The sequence below is a fragment of the Peromyscus eremicus genome, chromosome 12 (genome assembly GCF_949786415.1).
Source record: "Peromyscus eremicus chromosome 12, PerEre_H2_v1, whole genome shotgun sequence".
Classification (NCBI taxonomy): domain Eukaryota; kingdom Metazoa; phylum Chordata; class Mammalia; order Rodentia; family Cricetidae; genus Peromyscus; species Peromyscus eremicus.
In genome coordinates this window covers 6,859,973-6,885,694 of record NC_081428.1, presented here as the reverse complement: position 1 = coordinate 6,885,694, position 25,722 = coordinate 6,859,973, and the positions used below count along the sequence as shown (strand labels likewise).

At 43.9% G+C, this 25,722-nt stretch overlaps 2 protein-coding genes across 4 annotated transcripts in view; one reads left to right on the top strand and one right to left on the bottom strand.

The window, feature by feature from the left end:
- Positions 1-21,229, bottom strand: part of Cryzl1 (crystallin zeta like 1) — a 41,004-nt gene extending 19,775 nt beyond the window's left edge. Inside the window, exons 1-5 of one of the 3 annotated variants that reach the window (XM_059276972.1) lie at positions 20,708-20,729; positions 12,500-12,597; positions 9,417-9,488; positions 6,442-6,519; positions 2,598-2,670 (exon numbers count right to left, since the gene is read on the bottom strand). In XM_059276972.1, the coding sequence (XP_059132955.1) occupies positions 2,598-2,670; positions 6,442-6,519; positions 9,417-9,482 (217 nt within the window). In that variant the 5' untranslated portion in view covers positions 9,483-9,488; positions 12,500-12,597; positions 20,708-20,729. Of the gene's footprint in view, positions 1-2,597; positions 2,671-6,441; positions 6,520-9,416; positions 9,489-12,499; positions 12,598-20,707 lie in introns of all 3 variants that reach the window. The other 2 variants (XM_059276973.1, XM_059276971.1) reach the window with 2 other exon arrangements.
- A 263-nt stretch (positions 21,230-21,492) lies between these two features.
- Itsn1 (intersectin 1) overlaps positions 21,493-25,722 on the top strand; it is a 189,273-nt gene continuing 185,043 nt past the window's right edge. The window contains exon 1 of the mRNA XM_059276967.1: positions 21,493-21,759. The gene's annotated coding sequence lies outside the window, so the exon portion shown is untranslated. The remainder of the gene's footprint in view (positions 21,760-25,722) is intronic.

Here is a 25,722-nt window from a genome sequence, read left to right as displayed (position 1 = left end):
CACACACATCCATGCAGGCACACACTCATACGTGTATGTGTGTGTGTATGTATATGTGTATGTGTATGTATGTATATATATATGATATATGTATACACACACACATATATATAAAATAAAAATAGATGTTTTTGAAAATTAAAAAAAACAACAACAAAAAATTACTCTGACTTGGTAAATATATTCTGATTGGCATCCAAAGTTTTGGAACTTTTAAAAATTTTATTACTGTTATCATTATTGTGTGTACGTGTGTGTGTGTGTGGTGTGTGTGTGTGTGTGTGTGTGTGTGTGTGTGTATATATATATATATATATATATATATATGCGCCTTGGCACACATATGGAGGACAGAGGACAACTTTTGGGAGTTGGTTGCTTTGCAACCAGGAAATAAACTCAGGCTGTCAGGTTTGTGTAGTAAAGTGCTTTTACTGGCTGAGCATCTCTTTGGCCCAGTTCTGGGTCTTGGAACTTTGGTGATATGATACCGTTTCTGTCTCCTACCCTAAATGTGTGTGTGCACATACATATTGTACACACACACACACACACACACACACACACACACACTCCTCTGCCAAAAGTCAACTCATTTGAGTATTTTTGTTTTAAGAGTTATAAAATGAAATGGGAAGAAAACAGTCCAATGCTGTTGACTGCCTTGTGCTCAGAATCTTCCTATAAGCTTTATAGTCTACCTTATAGTATATCTTATAGTATGCCTTATAGTACACCTCATAGTGTATTTATAGTATACCTTATATTTATATTACACCTCCTAGTATATTTATAGTATACCTTAGAGTATACGGTATCATTCTTCTGTTCTACAGACGAGGGAACTGAGGTAAAATGGCTCCAGAACTCATCTTTTGGTACTCAGCGAGTAACTCTAAGTCCATAAGCCTGTTCTCCCTCTTGCTTGCTTTCTCTGGGGATCCCTCCTGCACCACAAGCTCCAGTTCTTCTGGCTTTGGAGGCACTGTGCTTTTCCTCCCGTGACCTGTTGGTTCACATCCCCTGGGGTCACCTGGCTGCTTTTGCTGGCTTCTTTCACACCGCTATCCCACTAGCCCTCGAGCACGGGTACTCCAGAGGTTCATGTCCACTGGCTGCCTGGCTCTGCAACTCTGGTTTTATTCTTTGTTTTTTTGAATCTACACACTCTCAAGTGGAATTATATCCTGCATGGGACTTGCACCTCCAAATCAACTCAAGCAACTGCTTACTAGATATCACTAGTGAGACATCCTTTACCTTTCCTGAACTCAACTAGTGTGAGTCTGAGCTCATCATGACTAGGTCGTTCAGAGTTCTCACCTCTTCTGGGTCCTCTAAGACCAATCAATGACTAACTCCTGCTGACTTCATTTCCTCATTTCTCCGCCAGTCCCTCTTCTCTGTTATCGCTCTCTAGCTTATGGACGTTGTTATCTCTTGTGTGTTGGTCTATGACCCTACCAGTGCTCTTGCCTAGGAACCGGTTTGCCTTGATCCACCCTTTAACAGCTAACCTAATCATCTCACTTGTAATGCTCACCAAGAGTCGGGCTGGCTCTGCCCAACCCTCCTGTTTGTTTCTTCCTGAGACCAAGTCTGTGTTCACACATCCTTTGTTCACTCTCTTTTATTCTCTTCTATTGGAAGAATCATTTTCCTTTTTTTCTGCCAGAGGTAAGGACAGAACCCATGGCCTTCAGCATGCTAGGCAAACACTTTTCCCCTGAGCTATATACTCAGCCCCAACACTACGTCCAATGTTCATAAACAAGTCCAAGTTACTTGTGTAAGTTAGCTGGACCAAAATGTACATAACCATCAGCAACTACTTTAAAGTTTTCAAAGTTTGCTTTAAATCAAGCATTTAAAAGTGAGCAGTTTATTCATCCAAAAATCAGAATTGTCATTTCTGAGGAGAAATAACCAGTGAGATTTTTTTGGTCACCCTAAAGTAGGTTTTTTAGTAAATAATGATTTTAACATATAGAACAGGAACAATCTGTTTCTAGAGTCAGTCAGTATTTACTAACAGGTGTTCATGATCGGTGTGTGTCTACCTTTAGTGCACATAGGAATGAATGTTAACCAACATAGGGTAGACTGTGTTTCAATTTCACCTGTGATTTTAATTATAATGATCTGAACGATCATTTTATCCTACTTTAATCTACCCAGACTATAGGAAAAAGTATAATTTAGCTGCCACATCACAAAAACAAAAAGGACAAAATTGGTCATTTTACTCAATATGATTACATATGAGTAAATAACGAAGTATTTACTGAAGTGTTAGTTCTTCAATTCTAAACTCAATCCTAGTTTTAATTTTTAAAAATGAAATTTTAATAAATTTATAGCCGGGTGTAGTGGCGCACACCTTTAATCCTAGTGCTTGGGAGGCAGAGGCAGGCAGATCTCTGTGAGTTCAAGGACAGCCTAATCTACAGAGCGAGTTCAAGGCAGCCAGGGCTACACAGAGAAACCTGTCTCAAAACACAACACAAATTACATTGTAAGACATTATTTTATGTATTGGTAACTTTATTAGCTATTATTAAATTTCTTTTACTATAGAAAATACAGATGATACTTACCATCTAATACAATTCCAGCAACTTCTCTTCCAACAGGGAAAAGATCTTTTTCCATCTTCATTTCTGCCAGAAGCTGAATCATGACAGAAGCTGTTAGCACATTAGTCAAGAATAAATCACTGGACTTACGTGATAGTGCAATTCTCTAGTCTCAACACATGCCTCAACCCCAGCATTCAGGAGACAGAGGCTAGTGTGAGGAACACAGTGGGTTCTCATGGCCAGCCTGGACTGCACAGAAAGATGGTGGGTCAGAAACCAAACCAAAACAACAGCAATAAACCAACCAACTGACCAACCAACCAACTAATAATAAAAACCATCTCTTACTTATGAGAAAGTGGAAACAACAAAAATACTCATGCCACAGAAATAGCAAATACAATTCACTTTTGGAATTACAATAAAGCAAACAGCTTCACAAAATCCCTTTTTCCAGAGTGACAGCCGTGTTGCTGAGGTGTTTGACACAGGGCTGAGGCATGGGTGTTATCGTTCAAACCACCAGGACATGCTGAACGTTTTTCTCTGACAAGATGAAGGGAAGTTACACCCCCAAACAATTCTCAGTTGGCTAAATACTGCTGCTTCCCAGTCACCTATTTAAGTAAGGTGAGGGGAGTGCAGAGAGAGCCCCACACAACAGGGGTGTGGCCAGAGAGCCCCACACAACAGGGGTGTGGCCAGAGAGCACCACACAAAAGGGGTGTGGACAGAGAGAGAGAGCACCACACAACAGGGGTGTGGCCAGAGAGCACCACACAACAGGGGGTGTGGACAGAGAGCACCACACAACAGGGGGTGTGGACAGAGAGAGAGCACCACACAACAGGGGTGTGGACAGAGAGAGCCCCACACAACAGGAGTGTGGACAGAGAGAGAGCACCACACAACAGGGGTGTGGACAGAGAGAGAGAGCACCACAGAACAGGGGTGTGAACAGAGAGCACCACACAACAGGGGTGTGGACAGAGAGCACCACACAACAGGGGTGTGGACAGAGAGAGAGCACCACACAACAGGGGTGTGGACAGAGAGCACCACACAAAGGGGCTGTGGCCAAGCCTCAGATCCTTTAAAGATAACCTGGGCTAGGGATGTAGCCTAGTGGGTAGGGCTTGCTTAGCATGCAAAAAGCCCTGACCCTAGCACTCAAGAGATGGAGGCAGGAGGGTCAGAACCTTTATGTTAAGGCCAGGCTGGGTACACAAGAGAGACTCTGTCTTCAAAAAACTGGACGTCACCTCGATTTTGTCCCTCAGTCTTGGGTTAGGGCGCAGTGGGAAGGAGTGGCAAGTATTTGTAGGAAAATTGTCAAAGATTTCAGATTTATTTGGTAAGTACAGGGCTTTTTTGTGTCAGGTGGTTTCCTGTCCTACATGATTGATTGATTGATTGATTGATTGATTTATATGTGTAGGAGTGTTTTGCCCGCACGTCTGTAAAAGCACCACATGAGTGTCTGGTGCCTAAAAGGTCAGGGGATCAGGTTGGATGCCCTGAAATTGGAGTTACGCATGGCTGTAAGCTGCCATGTGGGTGCTGGGAACTGAACCCGGGTACTCTGCTGCAAGAGTAACAGATACTCTTGACTGCTGAGCTAACTCTCCAGCCTGCCATTATTTTTCAATTAAAAGTCAAACAAAAAAAGAAGCCCTCTTAGATGTATACCGACTCTCCAGAAATTTCTGGGGATTTTATTCTCTCGCTCTCTCTCTCGTGTGTGTGTGTGTGTGTGTGTGTGTGTGTGTGTGTGTGTGTGTGTGTATGTGTGTGTGTGTGTGTGTGTGTTGGTACTGGAGCCCTTTATTTTCCTTTATGCCCATTTTCAGTTATAACCATGGCTTTAGCAATTGTATTCTCTATCTTTCATTTACCACATGCAGTTTCTTACATTAATGTACTGTCTTCATAACCAGAATGATTAATGGTATCTAATTGTTCATTTTTGTTTTTGTTTTTCAATACAAGGTTCCTCTGTGTTACCCTGGCTAGCCTGGAACTCTCTTTGTAGACCAGGCAGGCCTCAAACTCATAGAGATCTGTCTGCTTCTGCTGGGATTAAAGGTGTGAGCCACAACCGCCTGGCTGTAATAGTTCATTCAACTGCTATTTGCCATTTCCTCCTGTGAGTGGTAGAGTGCTTGTCTCGCATTCACAAGTCCTGGATTCAATCCCCAACACTACCCACGACCAGAAGCTGTGCAGGTCCTTAAAGTTTAATAGTAACCAACTGGACAGCGTTTCTACTGGGCAGGTACACATTAGGTATCACCCAACTTTAGCATTGGCATCTAAAATGTGCGCAAAATAATCTTCTTGTCTGTATTCCTTCTTGTTGCAGACCGAATTGGCTCTCCCCACACTAACTGACATGCTTCCAACCCTGATCCCCAATGTAACTATGTGTGGGGATAGAGACTTTAAGAAAGTAACTAACATTAAATGGAGCTGTGTAGACTCCTAATCCGGCAGGACTGGGGACCTAAGGTGACAGTGACACCCGGAGCAGGCACACACAGAGAAAAAGCCATGTGAGCAAGGTCATCTGCAAATCGTGAAGAACAGACCTGAGGCCAGCCTACTGCATACTGACTTTTCTTGGACTTTTTACCCTTCAAATCTGGGATAAATTTCAGTTGTTCAAGTCAAAAGACCAAACAAAACCACAATCAAACAAACAAACAGCAACAAAAGCCCAAGACAAAAACAGGAGAAAAATCTGGATCTGGAGGAACACACCTATAATCCAGTACCTGGGAGACTGAGGCAGGAGGACCATGAATTTCAGGCCAGCCTGGGCTATATAGTGAGACCCTGTCTCACGACAAGACCTGAAAATACTTATCATGGCAGTTTAACCATTTATTTACTATTATTGACTATTTATTTACCATTTGAAGACTTTGTTTTTTAAGACAAGCTTTCCTGTGTGGCCCTGGCTGACTTGGAACCAGCTATGTAGACCAGACCTGCCTCAAAGTCTCAGAGACCTCTGCCTCCTGGGTGCTGGGCTTAACGGCGTGTGCCACTGTGCCTGGGTCAAAGACACTTTTTTGTTTTGGTTTTTTGAGACAGGGTTTTTCTGTGTAGCCCTGGCTATCCTGAAACAGGCTGGTCTCGAACTCACAGAGATCTGCTTGCCTCTGCCTCCTGAGTGCTGGGATTAAAGGCATGTGCCACCATTGCCCACAAGACACATATTTTTATGGCCAATAATAAAAGATAACTATGGGTGCTATGAGACTAGAAATATGTGTTTATGAGACACAGAAAAATGATAAGAATACAAATCATAGCTAAAAAAATGTTAACTAGAAATGCCTACAATTCAGTAGTTGATAACTGTTTCTAGTTTCTATTTTTATTGTATTTATAAAGGTAGTTTCTTCCTTCACCTACAGGACTTAATAATTATAAATTCTCAGACTCTTCCAAAATAAAGTTTATAAAATTTTTTCACATATTCATATAAAACACAAATTAGACCATTTACCTTAATGTAAAAATACACAAATGGGCCAGGTATAGTGGCACATGCCTTTAATGCCAGCACTTGGGAGTCAGGGGCAGGCAGATCTCTTTGAGTTCGAGGCCAGCGTGGTCTACAAGGAGAGTCCAGGGCAGTTAGGATGGTTACACAGAGAAATCCTCTCAAAAGACAAAACAAACAAATATATATATATTATATATATATAATATATATATATATGAAATACATATGAAATATTTTTCTAGTTCAGTTTTTCTAAGGAAAATAATTTCTTGACACTCAGAAATCAATTACTACTATATATTAAATATCCTCTGAAAGTTTCACTGGCCACAATAAAAGCACCAATACCTTTGTGTTTATGGGGCTCAGAGCACAAGCTTTAACTTGGAGTCTCACAAAGTTATCGTCTGTAACAGGGAGAGTCTCCTAGAATCAAATAACAAACCACGTGTTACACATTCTTCTGAGAACATTTGTTCAACTTGTGAAAACGTCTATAGCTAACTGAAAAATTAAACTGATACCAAATCTTATGATTATCCTAAGTTTAAAAGGTACAAATAATTACCTAATAGTATATAATGAAAAAAGAAGAAGAAAAATTAGGAGTGTAATTTTTTTTTTTTTGGTTTTAGTTAAAATTTATTTATTCCAGTCCCAGTAGGGATATATAGACCCTGTCTAAAAAAGATAAATAAAAGCAAGCAAACAAAAAACAATTAAAAAAAAAAAGCTTTAGTTTACACACACGCACTTGCGCACATTTGCACACGTCCTTTTTGCAGGGAGGACTTGGAGACAAGGTCTCATTTTGTAGCTCTGGCTGGCTTGGAACTCAGTGTAGACCAAGCTGGTTTCAAACACACAGAGATTCACTTGCCTTTGCCTCCCTACTGCTGGTATTAAAGATACCCATAGCCGGGTGTGGTAGCGCATGCCGTTAATCCCAGCACTTGGGAGGCAGAGGCCAGCCTGGTCTACAGAGTGAGTTCCAGGACAGGCTCCAAAGCCACACACAGAAACCCTGTCTCAAAAAACCAAAGGAAAAAAAAAAAAATTAGGAGTGTGATTTTAAAAAAGCTTTCATATCTTTATTTTAAAAGCGCCTGAAGACCAACATGGATGAGTACAGAAACAAACTCAGCCTCACAGAGTAGGATGACAAATACTGTATTTTAACCTAAGTAATTCAAACTATCAGATCTTTAAAGTACACATACAACAAACAGCCTTTAATAAAATCTGGAATTTTCCTCATGTTATAAATGAAATTCTTCAATGTTACTTGTTCACCTATTTTCTAACATCTACTCCAGAAGCCTCAGCAAATCCCATAGTATTTTGCTGTCAAAACATTAACATAGTAGAATTTAACTACCTCTTATACTCTAGCTATACAAAGCAACAAAGGCAAAAGATACTCCAAACTTATAAATATAATATCACTTCTCCCAGATACTGTATTCTGGACCACTAACTGAAACATGTCCCCCAGTGACACACAGACAGCTTTTGCACACCCCCATGACCCATGACAGGATCACTGTGTTTTACTTGCCGCACACGACATCTGGGAGCATCTTTACTAAATCTGGGATCTGTTGTTCAGTGATACCGATGAAGACAGTAATATTGATGAATTTGTTAATTATACCTAGAGACAAGTTTTACTGAAATGCATTCAAAACCTTAGATTCTTCCCCTGACTCAGGGGTAGGGGTGATCTGTCTGAGGCGTAGGCCTTAGACTCCTGATCTAAATCACTCTGGAGTTAAGGAAAGACAAGAGAGGAAAAACACATTCTGTTCCCGATCCAGAAACAGTTATCACAGTCACTAAAAGCTTAACGAATGAGGGAAGTTTAGGAAGAGCCTAAACTTGTGTAGAAAATAATTTTTTTTCTGTCTCTTCCATTTAAGAATACAGATAGTTTCTATCACGTGGCTACAATCTGAAAACTTGCTTTCTTACAGTATTCACAGTGAGTTTTCTTTGCTGCTGGGGATCAAACTTTTTTTTTTTTTTTTTAAATATTTACTTATCTATTTAATGAATGAGTACTCTATCTGCATGCAAACCTTTATGCCAGAAGAGGGCATCAGATCCCACTACAGATGGTTATGAGCCACTATATGGTTGTTGGGAATTGAACTCAGGACCTCTGGAAGAGGAGCCAGTGCTTTTAAGCGCTAAGCCATCTCTCCAGCCCTGGGGATCAAACTTAAGTGTTCTATGAATGTTAGGCAGAGTGTGCCACTGAGCTCCACCCTGCTCAACAGGGTCCATTTTGTAACATGTAGGCTTGGAGCTTTTCAGCCTTCCCAGTACTTTTCACAGCACGACCAACATAGCAACTCTCTTTAAGGAACTTGATTTTTAAAAAAATTATGTGTATATATAAATGTGGGTTTGTGCACATTGAGTGCAGTGCCATGGAGGCCAGAGAGGGCACTGGATCCTCTGTGGCTGGACTTCCAGGTGGTTGTGAGCTGTCTGACATGGGTACTGTCTCAGCCCCTGTAGCAGCTCTTCTAAAAGTACAGTTACACTACAGTATGAGCTACCATTTTCACACAGAGTCAAGAGAAAGTAATGTGGGGGAGGCAGCTCCAGCTTTTGCTCACTTAGTTCTACTTAAAATAACTAATAACACCTTTAAAGGTGAGTCTGGGGTACATGGATGGCTCTAGCAGGTAAAGGTACTTGCCCACAAGCCTGGTAGCTGGAGTCTGGTTCCTGGAACTCATGTAAAGGTAAGAGAACTGACTCCAAACACTTGTCCTCTGACTTCCACATGTATGCTATGGCATGTGCATGACCCCCCCTTCCCCCCCCACACTTTTAAAAGTGCATCCTTACTGTAACCGTTAGTGCTAATAGTGTTAACTAGACAAAACGTAGGATCACGTGGAGACAGGGCTCCGAGTGTGCTGTGGGAAGGACCTTGATTTCATTTAAAGAAATGAGAAGCCTAACCCTGGCGGCACTGTTCTACGGCTGTCCTGCACTGGGTGAGAAAGGGAGCTGGCCAGCAGCCTGCACTCACCCCACCAGCAGCCTGCACTCACCCCACCAGCAGCCTGCACTCACCCCACCAGCAGCCTGCACTCACCCCTTGCTCTGGATGCAACGGGACGGCTGCCTCCCCGCTGCTGTGACTTCCCTGTTACAGTAGACTCTAACCTGGGAGTTAAATAAGTCCTTTCTCCTCTAAGCTGCTTTTGCCTGAGCATTTTATCATAGCAACCAAAGCCAAACAAAGGCAATTATACATGGAGAGACATTATCTTGTCACATTTAATGATGAAATAATTTATTCATACCCTTTCTTGAAATAGAAATGTTATTTCTTCATTTGTGGAACTCTGTTGAAAATACAAGCCCTTCATAGTTACCTATAACAAACAAACAAACAAATACAAGTTAAAAAAGAAAGCAGTCTTCTTAAGGGCTGGAGATAGCTCAGTGGTTAGGAGAACTTATTGCTCTTTCAGGGGACCCAGGGACCCAGGTTCAATTCCGTATGGCAGCATACAACCATTTTTAATTCCAGTCCAGGAGATCTGAGGCCTTCTTCTGGCCTCCTTGGGCACTAGGCATGTACATGGTACACAGAAATATATGCAGGCTAAACACCCATACGCATAAAGCAAAAATTTAAGCAAGTTTTAAAAATTAAAATAAGTAAATAAATAAAGTCTATTTAAAAAATGAAAGTAAATGGGAAAAATTGTCCAGACAAGGAGAAAAAGGCAACTGTAAATGTAACCCTCAAACAAGTTCAGCAGTTTTTCTTCCATAAAACTAACAGCAGGCCATGTTAGAAGTGCTGGTGCGTGCCTGGGATCCCAATACTATGGCGGGAGAGGCTGGATGATCCAGAGTTGAAGGCCAACCTGGGCTACACTGTCTCACAAGTAGAGGGGAGATAGAGATGGATAGCAATGGTCTAGGATGAGTACTACCACAGGTGCTTTCTGAAGGGCCAGGTTTCAGGCACAGTGGCACAGGCTGGCTCCTGCATTCAGTAGGCTGAAGGAGAACTGCAAGCTTGAAGCTAGCCTGGGCTACATAGTCAGATGTTGTCTTAAAAGGACAAAAAAAAGGGGGGGGATTTCACTTTCCTATTCAATAACAAATATGATATGTATTTAAAACCGACAAACAAAAAAGTCTTACAATGGCCAGACAGGCAGGCCAAAACTGTTCAAAGGTAACTTTAAATGCTTTCTCACATTTAAAAAGGTAAGATTGCACGGCCAAGACGCTGGCTGAAACTGTGATTGCCGTTCTTCTGGGGCAGCCTTGTTTTTATAAGTCTCACTGTATATTCGCACTGACCCCAAACTCAGGCTCCTCTGCCCTAGTCTTCTAAAGGTTTGGATTACAGGGTTATGCCACCGTGTCCAAATCCTATAAGCCTTTTTAGTTTTGATTTTTAATTCAGTTTTTAAAGATTTATTTATTTTGGGCTGGAGAGATGGCTCAGTGGTTAAGGTTTCAATATACATCTGTGGTATATATTTCTGTGTAAGGATGGACATGCATGCATTTGGAGGCCGGACACTGACACTGGGTGCTTCCCTCTTTCCATCTTACTTATATTTTGGGAGACAGGGTCTCACTATAAAGCTTTGGCTGGCTTTGAAATCAGAGATCCACTTGCTCCATGAGTACTGGGATCAAAGGTTTGAGCTGTCATGTCTGATCACCTTATTTTTTGAGACAGGTTCTCTCTTCAAACCTGGAGCTCACCAATTCATCTAGATTAGATGGTCAATGAGTACCCTTGTGCTGAATAGTTTCATGTCAACTTGAAACAAAGTAGTTACCAGAGAGGAGGGAACCTCAAATAAGAAATTGCTTCTGACCTACAAGTATAGCAAAGTATCATTAGGACTTGATATGCTGTGTTTCGGTTGATACTCCTGGGAGGCCTACCCTTTTTCTGAAGGGAAACAGAGGAGGAATGGATCTGGGGGGAGAGAAGAAGTGGGGGGAGGGAGAAGGGAGAGAAAACTGCAGCTGGGATGTAATATATGAGAGAATTAAAAAAAAAAAAAAGGAATTGCTTCCACAACATGGGGCTGTAAGCAAGACCACATGGTATTTTCTTAATTAGTGATGGATGTGGAAGGGGAGGGCCCACCCAATGGTGGGTGATGCCATCCCTGGGCTGGTAGTCCTGGGATCTATAAGAAAGCAGGCTGAGCAATCCATGGGGAGCAAGCCTGTGAGGACCACCCCTCCATGGCCTCTGCATCAGCTCCTGCCTCCAGGTTCCTGCCCTGCTTGAGTTCCTGCCCTCACTGCTTTTGATGATGATATTTTATATGGAAGTGTGAATGAAATAAACCCTCTCCTCCCCAAGTTGCTTCTGGTCACGGTGTTTCATCACAGCAGAGTAACCCTGACAACCCCACCCCCTTAGATCCTCCTGTCTCCATCGCTCTGGTGCTGGAGTTACAGGGCTGGTGGCCATGTCTAGCTTGTTTACACGGGTGTTATAGACCCAAACTTGGGTCTTAATACTTGTGAAGGAAGCAATGAACCCCCAGGTCCTCTACAACACCCCTTGCATGTGATGTGGTTTGTGTACATGTACGTATGTTTGCATGTGTGTGTGTATGTGTGAGGACAGAGGATGACACTGGGTATCTTCCTCAATGGCTCTTATCTTATATACTGAGACCAGGTCTCTCACTTGAATCCAGAGCTCACCCATTGGCTTGGCCTAGATAGTTAGCTTGCTCTGGGACTCAGGGTAGCTGCCATGCTCACCTGGCATTCTGTGAGTGCTAGGGGCCCACACTCCAGTCCTCACCCTGGGACGTTAAGGTCTTTGTCCACTGAGTGATCTTTCATTCTTTTTAAACACAAGCATTTCCAGTGGCTTATATCCTGGGAAGTTCTTAAAGTGTCTCTAAGGCTTCCACAGGTTTGTGTCTGTCTGTCTGTCTGTCTCTCTTTCTTTCTTTGAACTCTGCATCCCACGTGGGCCCAGAACTCACGAGGTAACCCAGTTGGCCTTGAATTCCCAGTAATTCTACTTCCTTGGCATGTAGGGTGATAGAGTTACAGGTGTGAGCCTCCATGCCCAGACTGTTTACTTTTCCAAAATGTAAACTTTACAGAAATATACACTACACAGAGAAGTACATGTAGACCGTTAGGAGAGTTTGTCCAATCAGAAGTGAATATGCTCATGACCCAGTGGGAGCAGCCACATCTAGAACTTCTGAAGCTCTACGTGCCTCTGCTGGGTTATGACCTTCCTTCCTCTTCCCCAGGATATGAAACAGCCTGAATTTTAAGACAGATTAGCTCCATTTGAAGTAGGAATGAGATCACGCTGCTTTACATTTACTTAATCTCTCCCAGTATGATGTTTTTGGGCCTCACGCACGCGGTGGCTGGTAGCTGTGGTCCATGCTCTCTCACTGCTGTATATCACTTCACTGTATGAATGTTTCCAGTTCCATGTTGGAAGTTTCCAGCTTGGGCCTGTTACAAATGGCCATGTTCAGAACACTTCTGTAGATACTTTTTGCATTTATTATACGTATGCGCCCCCATCCACTTAGGGAGGCATCTTAAAGGGATAAGAGTCACCCAAGAGCTCATATTACCAGCTGGGTTGGAACCTTGATGGTCATTCCTTAGAACTGTCCCAGTCTTTAATGGTTTCTATTGAGCTGCTGACATGATACACTCACCCAGAACTACAATGCTTTATCCTGTGGGACTGACTATTCAGTACTTGCTGATAGATCTGTTGTTTAAATCTGCAGGTGCCAAAGCAAAGCAAAACAACAACAAAAAACCCAAAACAACAACAAAAAGTGGTACTCATCTAGAAATTGCTAGAATTTCCAAGCTGGCAATAGCAGACTCTCAAGCACAAGAGGCCCAGGGACCTGCATAGATCTCATCCCATGGAACCAGCTCAGAGTGTTAGGGCCTCCGTGGACCTAAATGGATCCTGATAAAAGAGTTGTATCGAGTAACTGAGTAATGGTTACTGCTTGGTAGGTAAATAATCAAATGCAGAAACCACCTGCAAACACACAGTAAAGACATGGAGTTATGTATCAGGTATCAACAGTTCATAAAACAGTGAAAAACATGGTCCAGCAGGTCTTTATCAGCATCAGTGTGTGTGTTAGACTATGAAGGGAGAACCTAAATGCAGACACAGCATGCATTTCCCACATCAGATTTTGGCTTCTGCCTAGCTTTCTAGGCTCTCTAAATGCATATTACTCTTCCTAGTGTACCTTATTCCACCCACAGTGCTTCAGCACAAACTTGTTTGATCAACTCAGTATGACTTAACACTACATCTATGCTATCATAGGGTTTCTAGGCACAGCCTATTCCTTGAGAGTAAGCTGCACTAGCCCACTGATGCTGCTGAGTAAATAAAGTCCAGATCCAACTCCCTCCTCTGGAATAGCTAATGCATGATAGGTAATGGATCCCATCTGTCCACACTTTAGATTACTGTTATTTTATTTACTTACTAATGAGTGAGCTTTCCTAGCTATTGCTGGGATGCGCCAATTCCTTCCCCACCCCTCGGATTATTTGTTTTGAGACAAGGTCTTGATTTATAGCCTAGCCTGGCCTTGAACTCTGGATTCTCTGGCTGCCTCCTGTGTACTGGGATTATAGGTGTGCACCACATGCCCAGTAACACCCATTATTAAATAAACAAAACTCTGCTCCTATTTAGCCTAGACCTACTAGGGTTGCCTTTTCTAAGTGGAACTCAGGGTGTTCTATACCAACTAAAACCCTGAGTTCAAAACACCTCCCTTTGTAGCTCTAGAAGCCATTGTTTTCTCTGCCTATTGAATCTTTGATGTGCGGCCTGGGTCAGTAGTCGTGTCGACCTTAAAGTATGATTTAATTTCAAAGACCTGGGGGATAATTCTGTACTCCCTAGAATCTTCTTAAGTGTGTGTGTATGTGTGTGTATAAATATGGATTAGTTAATCTAATTAAGAACTGTCTGGGCTCAAAACCATTTTCCACATTACAAAGTAAAGAAAAAGGTGGTTTTTTTTTGTTTTTTGGTTTTTTTTTGTGTGTGTATGTGTGTGTGTGCATGTGTTGTTTTTGTTTTTTGAGATAGGGTTTCTCTGTGTAGCCCTGTCTGTCCTGTAACTTGTTCTGCAGACCAAGCTAGCCTTGAAATCACAGAGATCCACCTGTCTCTGCCTCTTGAGTACTGGGATTAAAATTGTTTGTAACCACAGTCCCAGAAAAGGAAAAGATATTTTGTAAAAAATACTTAATTTTTATTTTAAATTATGTGTATGTGTGGGCTGGCAAGAAGGCTTAACAAGTCAAAGCATCTGTTGTCAAGCATGACAAATCCTGAGTTCAGTCCCCAAGTTGAAAGGAGACAGTTCAGTCCTACAGTCCCCAAGGTGGAAGGAGACAGTTCAGTCCTACAGTCCCCAAGGTGGAAGGAGACAGTTCAGTCCTACAGGAGAGAACTGATTCCCCCAAATTGTCCTCTGACCTGCATATGCACATGTAGCACACCTATACACAATAAGTAAGTAAATGTGATTTACAAATTATGTGTATGTCTGTTTGTGCATGTGCGTGAAATGCCACAGAGGACAGAAAAGGTCCTGGATCCTCTGGAGCTGGAGTCACAGGCAGTGGGAGCCACCCCGATGTGTGCTGGGAATGGAACTGGGTCCTCTGCAAGAGCAGGATGTCACAGGCAGTGGGAGCCACCCCATGTGTGCTGGGAATGGAACTGGGTCCTCTGCAAGAGCAGGATGTCACAGGCAGTGGGAGCCACCCCATGTGTGCTGGGAATGGAACTGGGTCCTCTGCAAGAGCAGGATGTCACAGGCAGTGGGAGCCACCCCATGTGTGCTGGGAATGGAACTGGGTCCTCTGCAAGAGCAGGATGCACTTGTCGCGGCCGAGCCGTCTCTGCAGCCCTGAGAGAGGTGGCTTGTGGTTTGGGTTTGTCTTTCAAAGGTAGATAAATGGAAATCAAAATCAGGAAGTATTACTTGTTTTACTATGCTACCACCTTCTCTGCCCCTCAAAAAAGAAGAATTCCGAGCTTTTAGCACTAAAAATATTGTAGAATGGTGATATTCAGGGCCCACATGGCTTCTTAGGCACTGGCCCAGGTTGACAAAAGACTTGAATTCGCTAATAAAATTTTTACTGAACTTAAAGATATTTGCACATACAAAATGTACATGTGATAAAATTAGAAGTTAAAGATGAGTGTGTAGCTTGACATTTCCAAGAACGGTATAATCTGAAAATTATATGACCCGATATAAACTTTGCTAAATCAAATTTCTTTCTTTATCTGCTGTGCTGGAGACTGAACCTCATACATGTTCTCTAAGTGTGGCACCACTAAGTCACATCTCTAGCACAACAGTTAAAACTTTTTATGTGCTTTTCTTTTTGAAACAAAGTCTTCCTGTGTAGCCCAAGCTATCACTGAACTGACTATACAGCCTCAGCTGGCCTTAAACCCCTGATCTACCACATCTGCCTTATAAAGCTTTCGATGACGACATCAAATATGTTTAGAATGGTAGGGGCTGGAGAGACGGCTCATCAGTAAAGCTGAGGGCCCAGGTTCAATTCCCAGCACCCACATTACACTTCACAATAGTCTGAAACTCCAGTCCTAGGGGATCCAGTGCTCTCCACAGACACAGACCTACATTCTGGCAAAACACCCAGACACATAAAATAATGATAATAATTTAAAAAATTTTAAAAAAGGTAAGTAGGGAGGCTGAGATGTCCTGTGAGAAGCATACAGAGCTGACATTTTTACAATTACATTAGAATTGAAAATAAATCCATAAATGAATATTATCTTAGCAATATTTTAAATGTTTATAAAGTCACATATTAAACATGCTAAATCTTCTGAAAATTATAAAGGATATTGACTTAAGATTCAGCTATGCAAACAGAGAGACACCTTGGTATACATTAAACACCAAACTGTAAGTACTTCAAGAAAGCACTTAATGGAGGGAGGGCTCTGCGAGAGGATTTCTTCAGAGCCAAGGGGAGGGGACTGCAAATGGTTCTGTTTTGTTGTAACAGCAACATGAACTACACTGGCTCGTCCCCTGCTACACTCTACTCCCCAAGGAGCTCATCTGTTAATGATTGTAAATAAACCTCTGTTCATTAGCCCTTACCTACTTTTAGGACAAAAATGCCCCAAGTGTCTGATCAACCTCAGTCAACAGACACGTAACTGGAAGTCCATTACAGGATGGGCAGAGGAGATGGCCTGAGTGTCTTCATCCTGGCCAAGTCACAGAAAGTCCAGCAAATAATGTGCTGTAAGAACTTAAAAAAAAAAGTTGTTTTTTTTTTGTTTGTTTGTTTACTTTTTGAGACAGAGCCTCTCTGTGTAGCCCTGGCTGTCCTGGAACTTGCCATGTAGACGAAGCTGGCCTGGAACTCACAGAGATCCACTTGCCTCTATTTCCAGAATGTTGGGATTAAAGGTGTGTGCCACCTCATTTGGCAAGATTTCCTTGTAGTATGGTAGTATGCCACTTGTAAGCAGGAACCTATGGAGGCCAAAAGAAGGCATTGGATCACCTGAGAGCTGTGAGCTGCCATGTGGGTGCTGGGAATGGAACCTAATACTTTACAAAGAACAGTCAGTGAACTTAACCATTGAGCTCTTTCCAGACCCCAGTAAGAATATTTCACTTGTACATTTTAGTATTTACTAGACAGAGTCTAGCTATATAGGCCTAGATGGCCTGGAATTCTCTACGTTGACCAGGTTGGACTTGAATTTGCAAAGATCTTCTATGTGTTGGGATTACCGGCATGTGTCATCACACTTGGCTTTAATTTAAATTTAAAAAAGAAAAATGAAGTTATGTGGTCCTTATCCCTAGAAGAACTTAAATGGGCTGGATACCGTTATAGGGATTCAAGCATCAGGTGAGTGGGACAGGGAACCAGAAGGCTTTTGCAGTCTCTTCTAAATATGACAATTTCTTTTATTATTATTGTTATTGTTAATTTTTTTGAGATAGGGTCTCATGTAACCCAGGCTAGTTCCAAACTTGCTACATAGCCAAGAATGACCTTGAACTCTTGTACCTTATGTCTTCATCTCCCAAGTGCTGGAATTACAGGTATGTGCAATCAACCAGGCTGACAAGCTACAGCTCTGTGAATATTATCAAGTCATACTTGACTGACTTTATACATTGTGGCATAATTCCTACATTTTATGCAACCTGAGAATTAAAGATAGATTGAGAGGCAGAAAAGTTTTAAGTTAAGCAAACAAATAGTATGTGGTTAGAGATGTCAAACTGCTGCTTCATCTATTCAACATGGTTCAGCATGTGCCTATTGAGTAGGGAGGCACCCATCAAACCCCTGTTTGTTAAATCAGAAGAGAAAATGTTCATACTTTCTCCCATCCTCCTCCATGAGACCTGGTCTAGTAAGCTGATTTTCACTTAAGAGTGTCGGACTTCAGGCCTGGAGAGGTAACTCAGTGGTTAAGAGCACTGGCTGCTCTTCCAGAGGACTTAGGTTCAATTCCCAGCAACCACATGGTGGCTCACAACCATTTGTAACTCCAGTTCCAGGGGATCTGATGCTCTTTTCTGGCACCTGAGGGCACTAGACACTATTAAAATACACACGGGCAAACACCCATACACATAAAATAAAACATGCCTAGGACTTCTTACATCAGATCCTTCCCTGCCAATACAGTAAGGGGCGGGGAGGGGTCGGCTGGCAAGGTAGGAAGTCATTATCTCCCAGACTGTAAGTGTACGGCCATTTGATACAGCGTGCTCCAGGACAACAGAAACTTAACCTCTCATTTAGCTTTGTGATTAGTGTCCTAGCTTCTCACATGTGCTCCTGGGGTCCCAGGGAGGAAGTGTGATGGATGAAGAGATGTGAGGAGTGAGACAGACCACTGAGGATCTTCCCTAATCGGTCAACCTTTCTCCCTCTAGTCTAGTAAGAAAATCTCTGCCTATTAATATTACAGCAATCTGTAAATGATGACTTAATTCACCGGTTCATGATAGGGTCCTGAGGAAACATTTAGATGTGAAATACAAATTATGATTTCAGTGTCTACTACCAATGAGAGAGGAGGTTTTTGGTGATCTTCCCTCAGAAAGCCCACCTCCCTTCTTGGGAGTGCCAGCTCTATTGCTACTCTGCATCTAACTTAGAAGACACCAATTTCCTACATCTCTCCTCCTGGTGGCTGCCAGGATGCTCACCTAACCTATACTATATTTTTTTTCTGAAATTCTAATAAAATTGTCCTCGAGCTTTCTATCAGGGAAAAAAAAAATTGAAAGAGGAAACAATCTCATGAAGTCTATCATAATATGTAAAAAGGAAGATTACTTTGAGAAATACTATATTTTTTCCATGTATATTTAGAGTTCTGAGCTCAGTGTCACAGTAGGTCCACAAAAGGTGCACAATTAGCCATCGGCCCTGGGGCGACTGAGGCCAGCCAGCCTGGACTATCTATTGAGACAGGAAGAATTCGCACAAACACAACCAGGAAACACTGTGTCCATGGCCCTTATTTCTTTTTGACTGTTTTGAGACAGTCTCATTAAGTTATCTAGGCTGGCCCTGAACTGCCAATCCTCCTGCCTCAGCTGGAGGACTAAGTGGGATTCCAGGCCTGAACTAGGTGGAAAACACTGTGATCCCATAGTGAACCATTTTATGAGTTCCCAAGCTTTTCCTAGCTTCCAGAGAGGCATACAATGAATCAAGACTCATTCTCTTTCTTGTCCAGAGGGTCAAGAATGTCCTTCAAGTTTTCACCTCTTCTTCAGCCCAGAGCTTCTGACTGTAATTGAGGAGTGTGGAGAACTGTGCAACTACCAAAATACTTCACCACAGATGTCAGACAACTTGACTTTTGTTTGTTTGAGACAGGGTCTCTATTAAGTCCTGCTATGTAGACCAGACTGGCCTTGAACTCATAGAGAGCTGCCTGCCCCTGCCTCTCAAGCGCTGGGATTAAAGGCACATGCCACCATGCCCAGTCAGGCAGCTTGATCTTAATTAAGAAAAAAAAATTATGTGTATGGGTGTATGCATATCACCTGTGTGCCCCGTGTCCTTGGGGACCAGAAGAGGGCTTCAGAGCCCCTGGAACTAGAGTTACAGAGGGTTGTGAGCCACCACGTAGATGCTGGGAACTATGGTCCTCTGGGAGCATTAGCATGTGCTCTTAACCTGAGTCAGCTTTCCAACCTTGGGTAGCTTGATTTTATAAGAGGAACGCTGTTTCAGATATGAACATCTCATCCCCTCCTACAGGATGGAACAGAAGCAGGGATGAAGTGGAATTAGTCAGAAATAACTATGCATTGTAGTACCTGATGCCTAAGATTTAGAACTAAGAGACCAGCATTGGGGTGCTGGAAGGACTGAGTACGGTATGCAAAGCACACATTACAAAAGTTGGCTTTTAAAAAACGTTAATTACTTTTCCTATTATTTTTGTAAGCTCAGCATCGAATCTTAAAAGTACTTCTGAACCCATGTAACAGAGCAGCAAAGGGTTGGTCACTGGCAATCACACGATGAACACTGTTGGGTTTCGTTTCTACGATGGTCCGTTGTATCCCCTGGATTTGTATAGCAGCTAATAGCCACAGGTGGTGGGCAGTTAGGATGAAGGCATGCTGTGAGGGTAAAATGCACAACCGATCTGTACAACTCAGCATAAAAAATACACTATCTCACTTAAATATCTGATTTTTTAAAAAATGTTGAAATACTATTTGGATATACTGGCTTAAATGAAACATAAAATTAATTTCATGCTTTCTTTTCACTATCCAAATATGGCTCCCAGGAAATCTAAAAGCACCTAAACACCTAGAACACTTGTCCTGAACAGGCAATGAAAAACACAGCTACTGTGGACTAGCAGCACTTGGGAGCTTGTTAAAAATGCAGAATAAAGTCATTTTTCAAAACAAATGTGGACCATCAGGCCCGGATCCAGAATCAGTATCTGGACCTCCTCACGACCCTGGGATAATCTTTCATATGGTTCAAGTATTCCGCTGGACAGCGCAATGAAGCAGGCAATTCCTGACCCAAGGCCACACCGCTGAGAACTCCCACCCTCGGTTTAGGAAAATGCTCACCGGAAAGGCAAAGGAAGGGTGAGAAAGGGTGACAGGGGAGTAGTAACAGAGACAGCATCAGAAACAGTTACAGGGGAGCAGCTGGGGGTGGGGGGCTTCAACCCAGGCGCGAAGCAATTCGAGACCTCTGCCTACATAAACGCGGAGCAAAGATCAGTCTACAGTCAAAACGTATGCAGGGTCAGGCACCGTCCCTCAACTCTAGTATTACACTACCCGCCCCCCGCGCCCCCAGCGGCCTCGGCCGAGCTAGGCCTGAGGTGGAGCAGCTCTGAGGTCGGCTGGTGATGCGAAGCACCAACCCCCCCCCATCCCCCCCATCCCCCCAGGGCTAGACGGTTCCTTCAAGCGCTTCTCCATCTTTCGCCCGAAGTCCCATTTCCCGAGACACACAACGCTCTTTCCTAGCTCACCTGCCTCCGAGCACCCTCAACCGCCAGCGCCTTCGCCGCCGCTGCCACCTTCCCAGTCCTTCTGCAGAGAGCCCGCCTTCTCGGGCCCAAACAGTACTGCCATTGGCCAGAATGCCCGTCACACCGCAGGACGACAGATCTGGGGGAGGCTGTGACGAACGCCATAGCAACCGAACCCGGAACTACAACTCCCGGCATGCTCCTCTCCTTAGAGAGGCGAGGCACCACCCTAGGGACTACCAATAAATGGGAGAAGATGGGTGTTGCCGAGATGGGTTCCGTTTTATGCAAATTACAGTAAAAGGCCACACCCTTCCTCATTCCAACCATACCCCCTACCATCTTCCCTCAGTCTTTGTCTCGCCTCGACTTTCGTCTCCATATTCTTTCTGCAAAACCTTCAATTTAGTTGAATGTATCCTAGCTACTGTCGCGCATAGAAAAGAGCAAAGCACCAAACCGTGAAACAAAATCTCCACATGCACTGACCAGAAACCTCTAGTTACGCCTTCTTGGGAAGAGACAAGGGAGGGGAGAAAAAAAAAAAAAAGCTCTCTGAACTACTTGATTGGTTTATCTGGCTGCCACTCTGTACACCTCTTTTTCCCTTGGCTCTTTCCATTTTTTGCCCACCCAATAGGCGTGGTCATGTGTAGGGGGAGGAGAGGAGGCGTGGCCTCCGACGTCCGATTGGCAGGCGGTTATCCCCGCCCATCTGTGGGCGGAGCGGAGGGCTGCCTGTGGGCGGGGACGGGGTGTGGGGGGGAAGGCGGCGGAGGGAGATGAGGAGATAGGCGGGAGCGAGGGAGCAAAGGAGCGAAGGAGGGCGAGAAGACTGGAGCGGCGCGGGGAGGGCGCGCAGCTTGGTTGCTCCGTAGTACGGCGGCTCGCAAGGGAGCATCCCGAGCGGGCTCCGGGACGGCCGGGAGCAGGCGGGCGAGCGGGCGGGCGGGGATGGTGTGCGCGGCTGCGGACCCTGCGTTCCTGCTCGCGGCGTGCGGGCTGCACTGATTTGTGCGAGGGGCGGCCGCGCGCACCCGCCCGGAGATGAGGTGAGGAGCTGACGCGGGCGGCCTGGCGCGCGGGCGGGGGTCGGCGATGGCCGCCCGGGGTCGGGTCCTGCGGCCGGGCGCGCGTCCCCGCGGCCGCCGTCGCCGCCGCTCTGCCTCGTCGTTCTCATCTTCCCCGGGGCCGCGGGGCGGGCGGGCCGCGGCGCTGGCGGCCGCGGGACGGGCTCGGGCTGAATGGGCGTCCGCAGCCGCGGCCGGTGCTCCCGAGGGGGGCATCGCGGCGGGCGGTCCTTCCACCGCTGACCCCTCTGCCCTCGGCCGCCGGAGGGTGGCGGGCCGGCCCGGCCTCCCGGGGATCCCGAGCTCGGGGGAGCGGCATCGCGCAGCCCGCCGGTCCCCCCCGCCCCGGCCTCGAGTCCCCGGCTCATCCTTTTTTTCTCTGGCGCCTGCTTGGAATACCCTGTCAGTGAAGGGCGGTCAATGCCGTTCGGCCCGAAGTGATGCGGCCGGGGCTGCCTCTGATGGTATTTAAACAGAAAGCGGCTCTCCTTGCAGCGAGAGCGCATCCCCGGGGTCGGCCGCTTCGCCCTGCCTTGCGCACGCACTGACTCGGGTTCCTGCTGTGGACCCAGGGCACAATTGCGGTCCCTTCTTGTGGGGGGACTAGGAAATGCAATCTGGATTCCCAGAAGGAGAAAAGCAAGGAGGAGCTGGCTGGACCTCCCTGCACTTCGGTTGCCTTTGGTTTGGAAGACAACTTCGCTGATCCGCTTGCCCATGAGCAGTCAGTCTATTGTTGTGGTTCAGACTCCAGGCTTTGCTTTTGAAGGGATAGAGTGGCTTCTTGCTGCAGCTGGAGGCTGTAGAGATGTTTGGTAGCATCTTGAATGTTAAAGTTTCCAACTTTGTCCTCATCACTGAAATTCAGAAAACAGCCTGGAAATGTAAATGCATGCAGACTCTGGCCAGATGCGGTTCTTTTGTGCTTATCTGTTGGTATCTTTCTGTTGGTACTTCGGTGGTCAACAAGACAGAATAAAAAGAGTCTGGATTAGTAAATAGCGTAGATAATGAAAGCATAGGAACAAATGCCTCTGGAAAATATCAATTCTATTTTCGGGGAGGCCGGTTTACTAATCCTGCTGAACTGATGAAGAGAAAGGCCAACTCATGGATTATGTAGTGGACAGGATGTGAGGGCAGGAGCTAGGGCCAGGAGCCAGCAGGCCAGCTGCTTTTACAGGGCACTTCTCTAGCTTCTAACTGGAGGAATGTATTTGTTGGGATACTTTTATTTTTAGATGACATCAGCATGAAGCGTGCGGACGTTTCAACAACCATTGTTATCATTTCTGTTACTTTTTTTTTTTTTACTAGTTTGCTTGCTTGAAGCGTTTGTGTGTGTGTGTGTGTGTGTGTGTGTGTGTGAATTTGTGAGTTTGCTTATAACTTAACTTTTTAAAAAGGAAAATCTTTTGTAGGAGATATGTAAAGAACTCAGGAAATTGGGAAGGGTTTAAATTAAGGAGTGAGGGACACTGATTTGGTGACCGGGCTAAAGGCATTCATGCACCTTTAAGCCACAGTAAGCCCTTCTGAGAGTACATGTCAAAAAATGATATTTCCTAAAAAAGTTAGGAAATTGCTGTTGAAATTGCTGAGGAGCATGGTACCGCCACAAAACTATTATTATTCTGCCTGAGTAAGGGAGGAAATGAAGACATTTTTAATGTACTTTGGAACCCTGTAGCTTGCCCAGATGCCGAGCATTGTGAAATAGGGCAGAAAATGAGTGGTGGCAAGTTAGTTCCCTGAAATGTTTGTCCCTCAGCATTTTTCTGTTGTTGTTTCTTTTGCTAGCCATTTCCTTTTCCTCTGGGCATTCTTTATCTTATCCCCCAAATACCTAGATTGAGACACACCCTTAAAACACTTAGAAGAGATTAAAAGAGAGGCCCTAGTAAATTCCTCTGCTCATGCTGGTTCTCTTTTGGTGATTGAACCAGGGGTTGGAGCATGTCAAGCATGTGCCCTATCACCTAGCTACACCCCCTCCCTCACATTCATCTTTGTGTGTGGCGCTGACGTTTGAACCTTGGGCCTTGTGATGCTGCTAGGCAAGTGCTGTATGGCTGAGCTATGTCTGGAGTCTCTCATCTTTTTTTTTTTTTTTTTTTTAGTTTGCTAAGTTTGTGACTTACAGAAAATTAATTACGTGAAAGTTGAGTTTGTGTCAGAGTTCTCTTTTTAGTTATGCCTTCCCTAATGGCTCCACTTACTGACTGCATTTCGGAGTCTGGACCTCAGATACCTTTACATCCACGTCACAAGCTCTGCCCGTCCACCTGAGTCAGACAATGGGAAGTAGTCAGTATTCTCAATGTTTTCTAGGAATTTCTCCAGGGCAGGGAAATTTGGAGAACCTTGGCAGCATGCTTCTTTCTTATGGAGTGTCCCCTGACATGGATAGCAAGCTTTCCAAGTGGCAGAAGTTTTAAAAAATGTTAGTTAGGCTGCTAGTAAACTACCGGCCATGATCTTCAGGAATAATTGTGCTATGATAAATGTTTCAGAAGGGTAGAGCTTGCGTTACTGTGATCTCTGTAGGAACTAAAATAGTGCCCAGAGGAACTCTCTTCCATCATTTTTGAGTGAGTGTGTGAACCACATTGCAGTGAGCCTGGGCAGTAGTCTTCACCTGCCAAGGTAGTTGCATTACAAGGTAGTCACAAGCACTGGATCCTAGTCCTTTCTATAAGCTTGACTAATATTGAATGTAGAATCTTTCTGGGTAATATGCTGGAAAGAAGTCTAGCAAAATGTTGACCAAGCACTCAAAAATTGAAGTTGCAGTGTAGTGGCTAATCATTTCACATACAATTTTTTTAAATGATGATCCTAATATTGTAAGAATCAATATCAGGAAATCTAGACAAGTGGTATGCTTTCTAATTTTACTTTCATGATTGTGACCTTCCCTCTTCTTTACAAAGTCTGCCACAGGGCCTATAAATTACAGGTTTTATGTGGGCGAGGGCTAGATAGTTACGATGTTAAAACTGGAGAATATGGAGTTTTATCACATTGTCAGTGACTTAGATGTAGCACCAAACCTCTCAGTGCCTCAGTTTTCTTTGCTGAAAATGGGAAGAGTGGTAGCAGAGTTTACATACCTCTAAGTATGTAGCCCAGGCTTGCCTCCAATTGCTGAGATTTCAAGCATATGCCCTCATGTCCTACACTTAAACATAGCCAGTGATTAAGTAGTAGTTCACACTGATGATAAAGAGTTGGAGTGTATAATATATAAAATTCAAAAACTAGCACTCATGTGGTTTCTGTACTGCTTTACTTTGTGGTCACAAGTAGAAACTCACTGTTTGCAGAGGAAGGCTCTTGATAATTTCTTGGTGCTAAATATGTATACTTAATAAACTATCAAGGATTATATACATGTAATAAAATAAAGATTCATGATCACTTTCATCTTAATTGTATTACTTTAAATCTTAATCAGTTTAGAGTGAATAGCCTTTGTGTTTAAAAAAAAACATTTAGAGAAATTAAAAAACAAAAGCAAAAACTATGAAATACCCATAAACCCATGACCTGAGTTATACATACCTGATCATTTTTGTGTGTGTATTTGACTATTCATATACAGCTTTTGGTACAAAACTGGGATCTGGCTATGCATGTCTGTTTCCGTCTTCTTCCTTCTTCAAGATCCTATCTAGCCTAGACTGGCTTCTAACTTGCAATGATTCTTTCCTACACTCTGACTAAAAGAAGCACTAAAAAGATATCATTCCCCCCCCCACACACACACTGTAGGACTTGAACCCAAGACCTCTACCACTGAACCATTTCCCCAGCTATTTTCTTTTTCTTTTCATTCTTTTCCTCTCTGTCTCAGGAAAGGTGAGAAAGAGAATGTGTCTTGCTGTGTAGACCAGGCTAGCCTCAGTCTAGATCCTCTTACCTGTGCTACCCTGCTATTGGAGT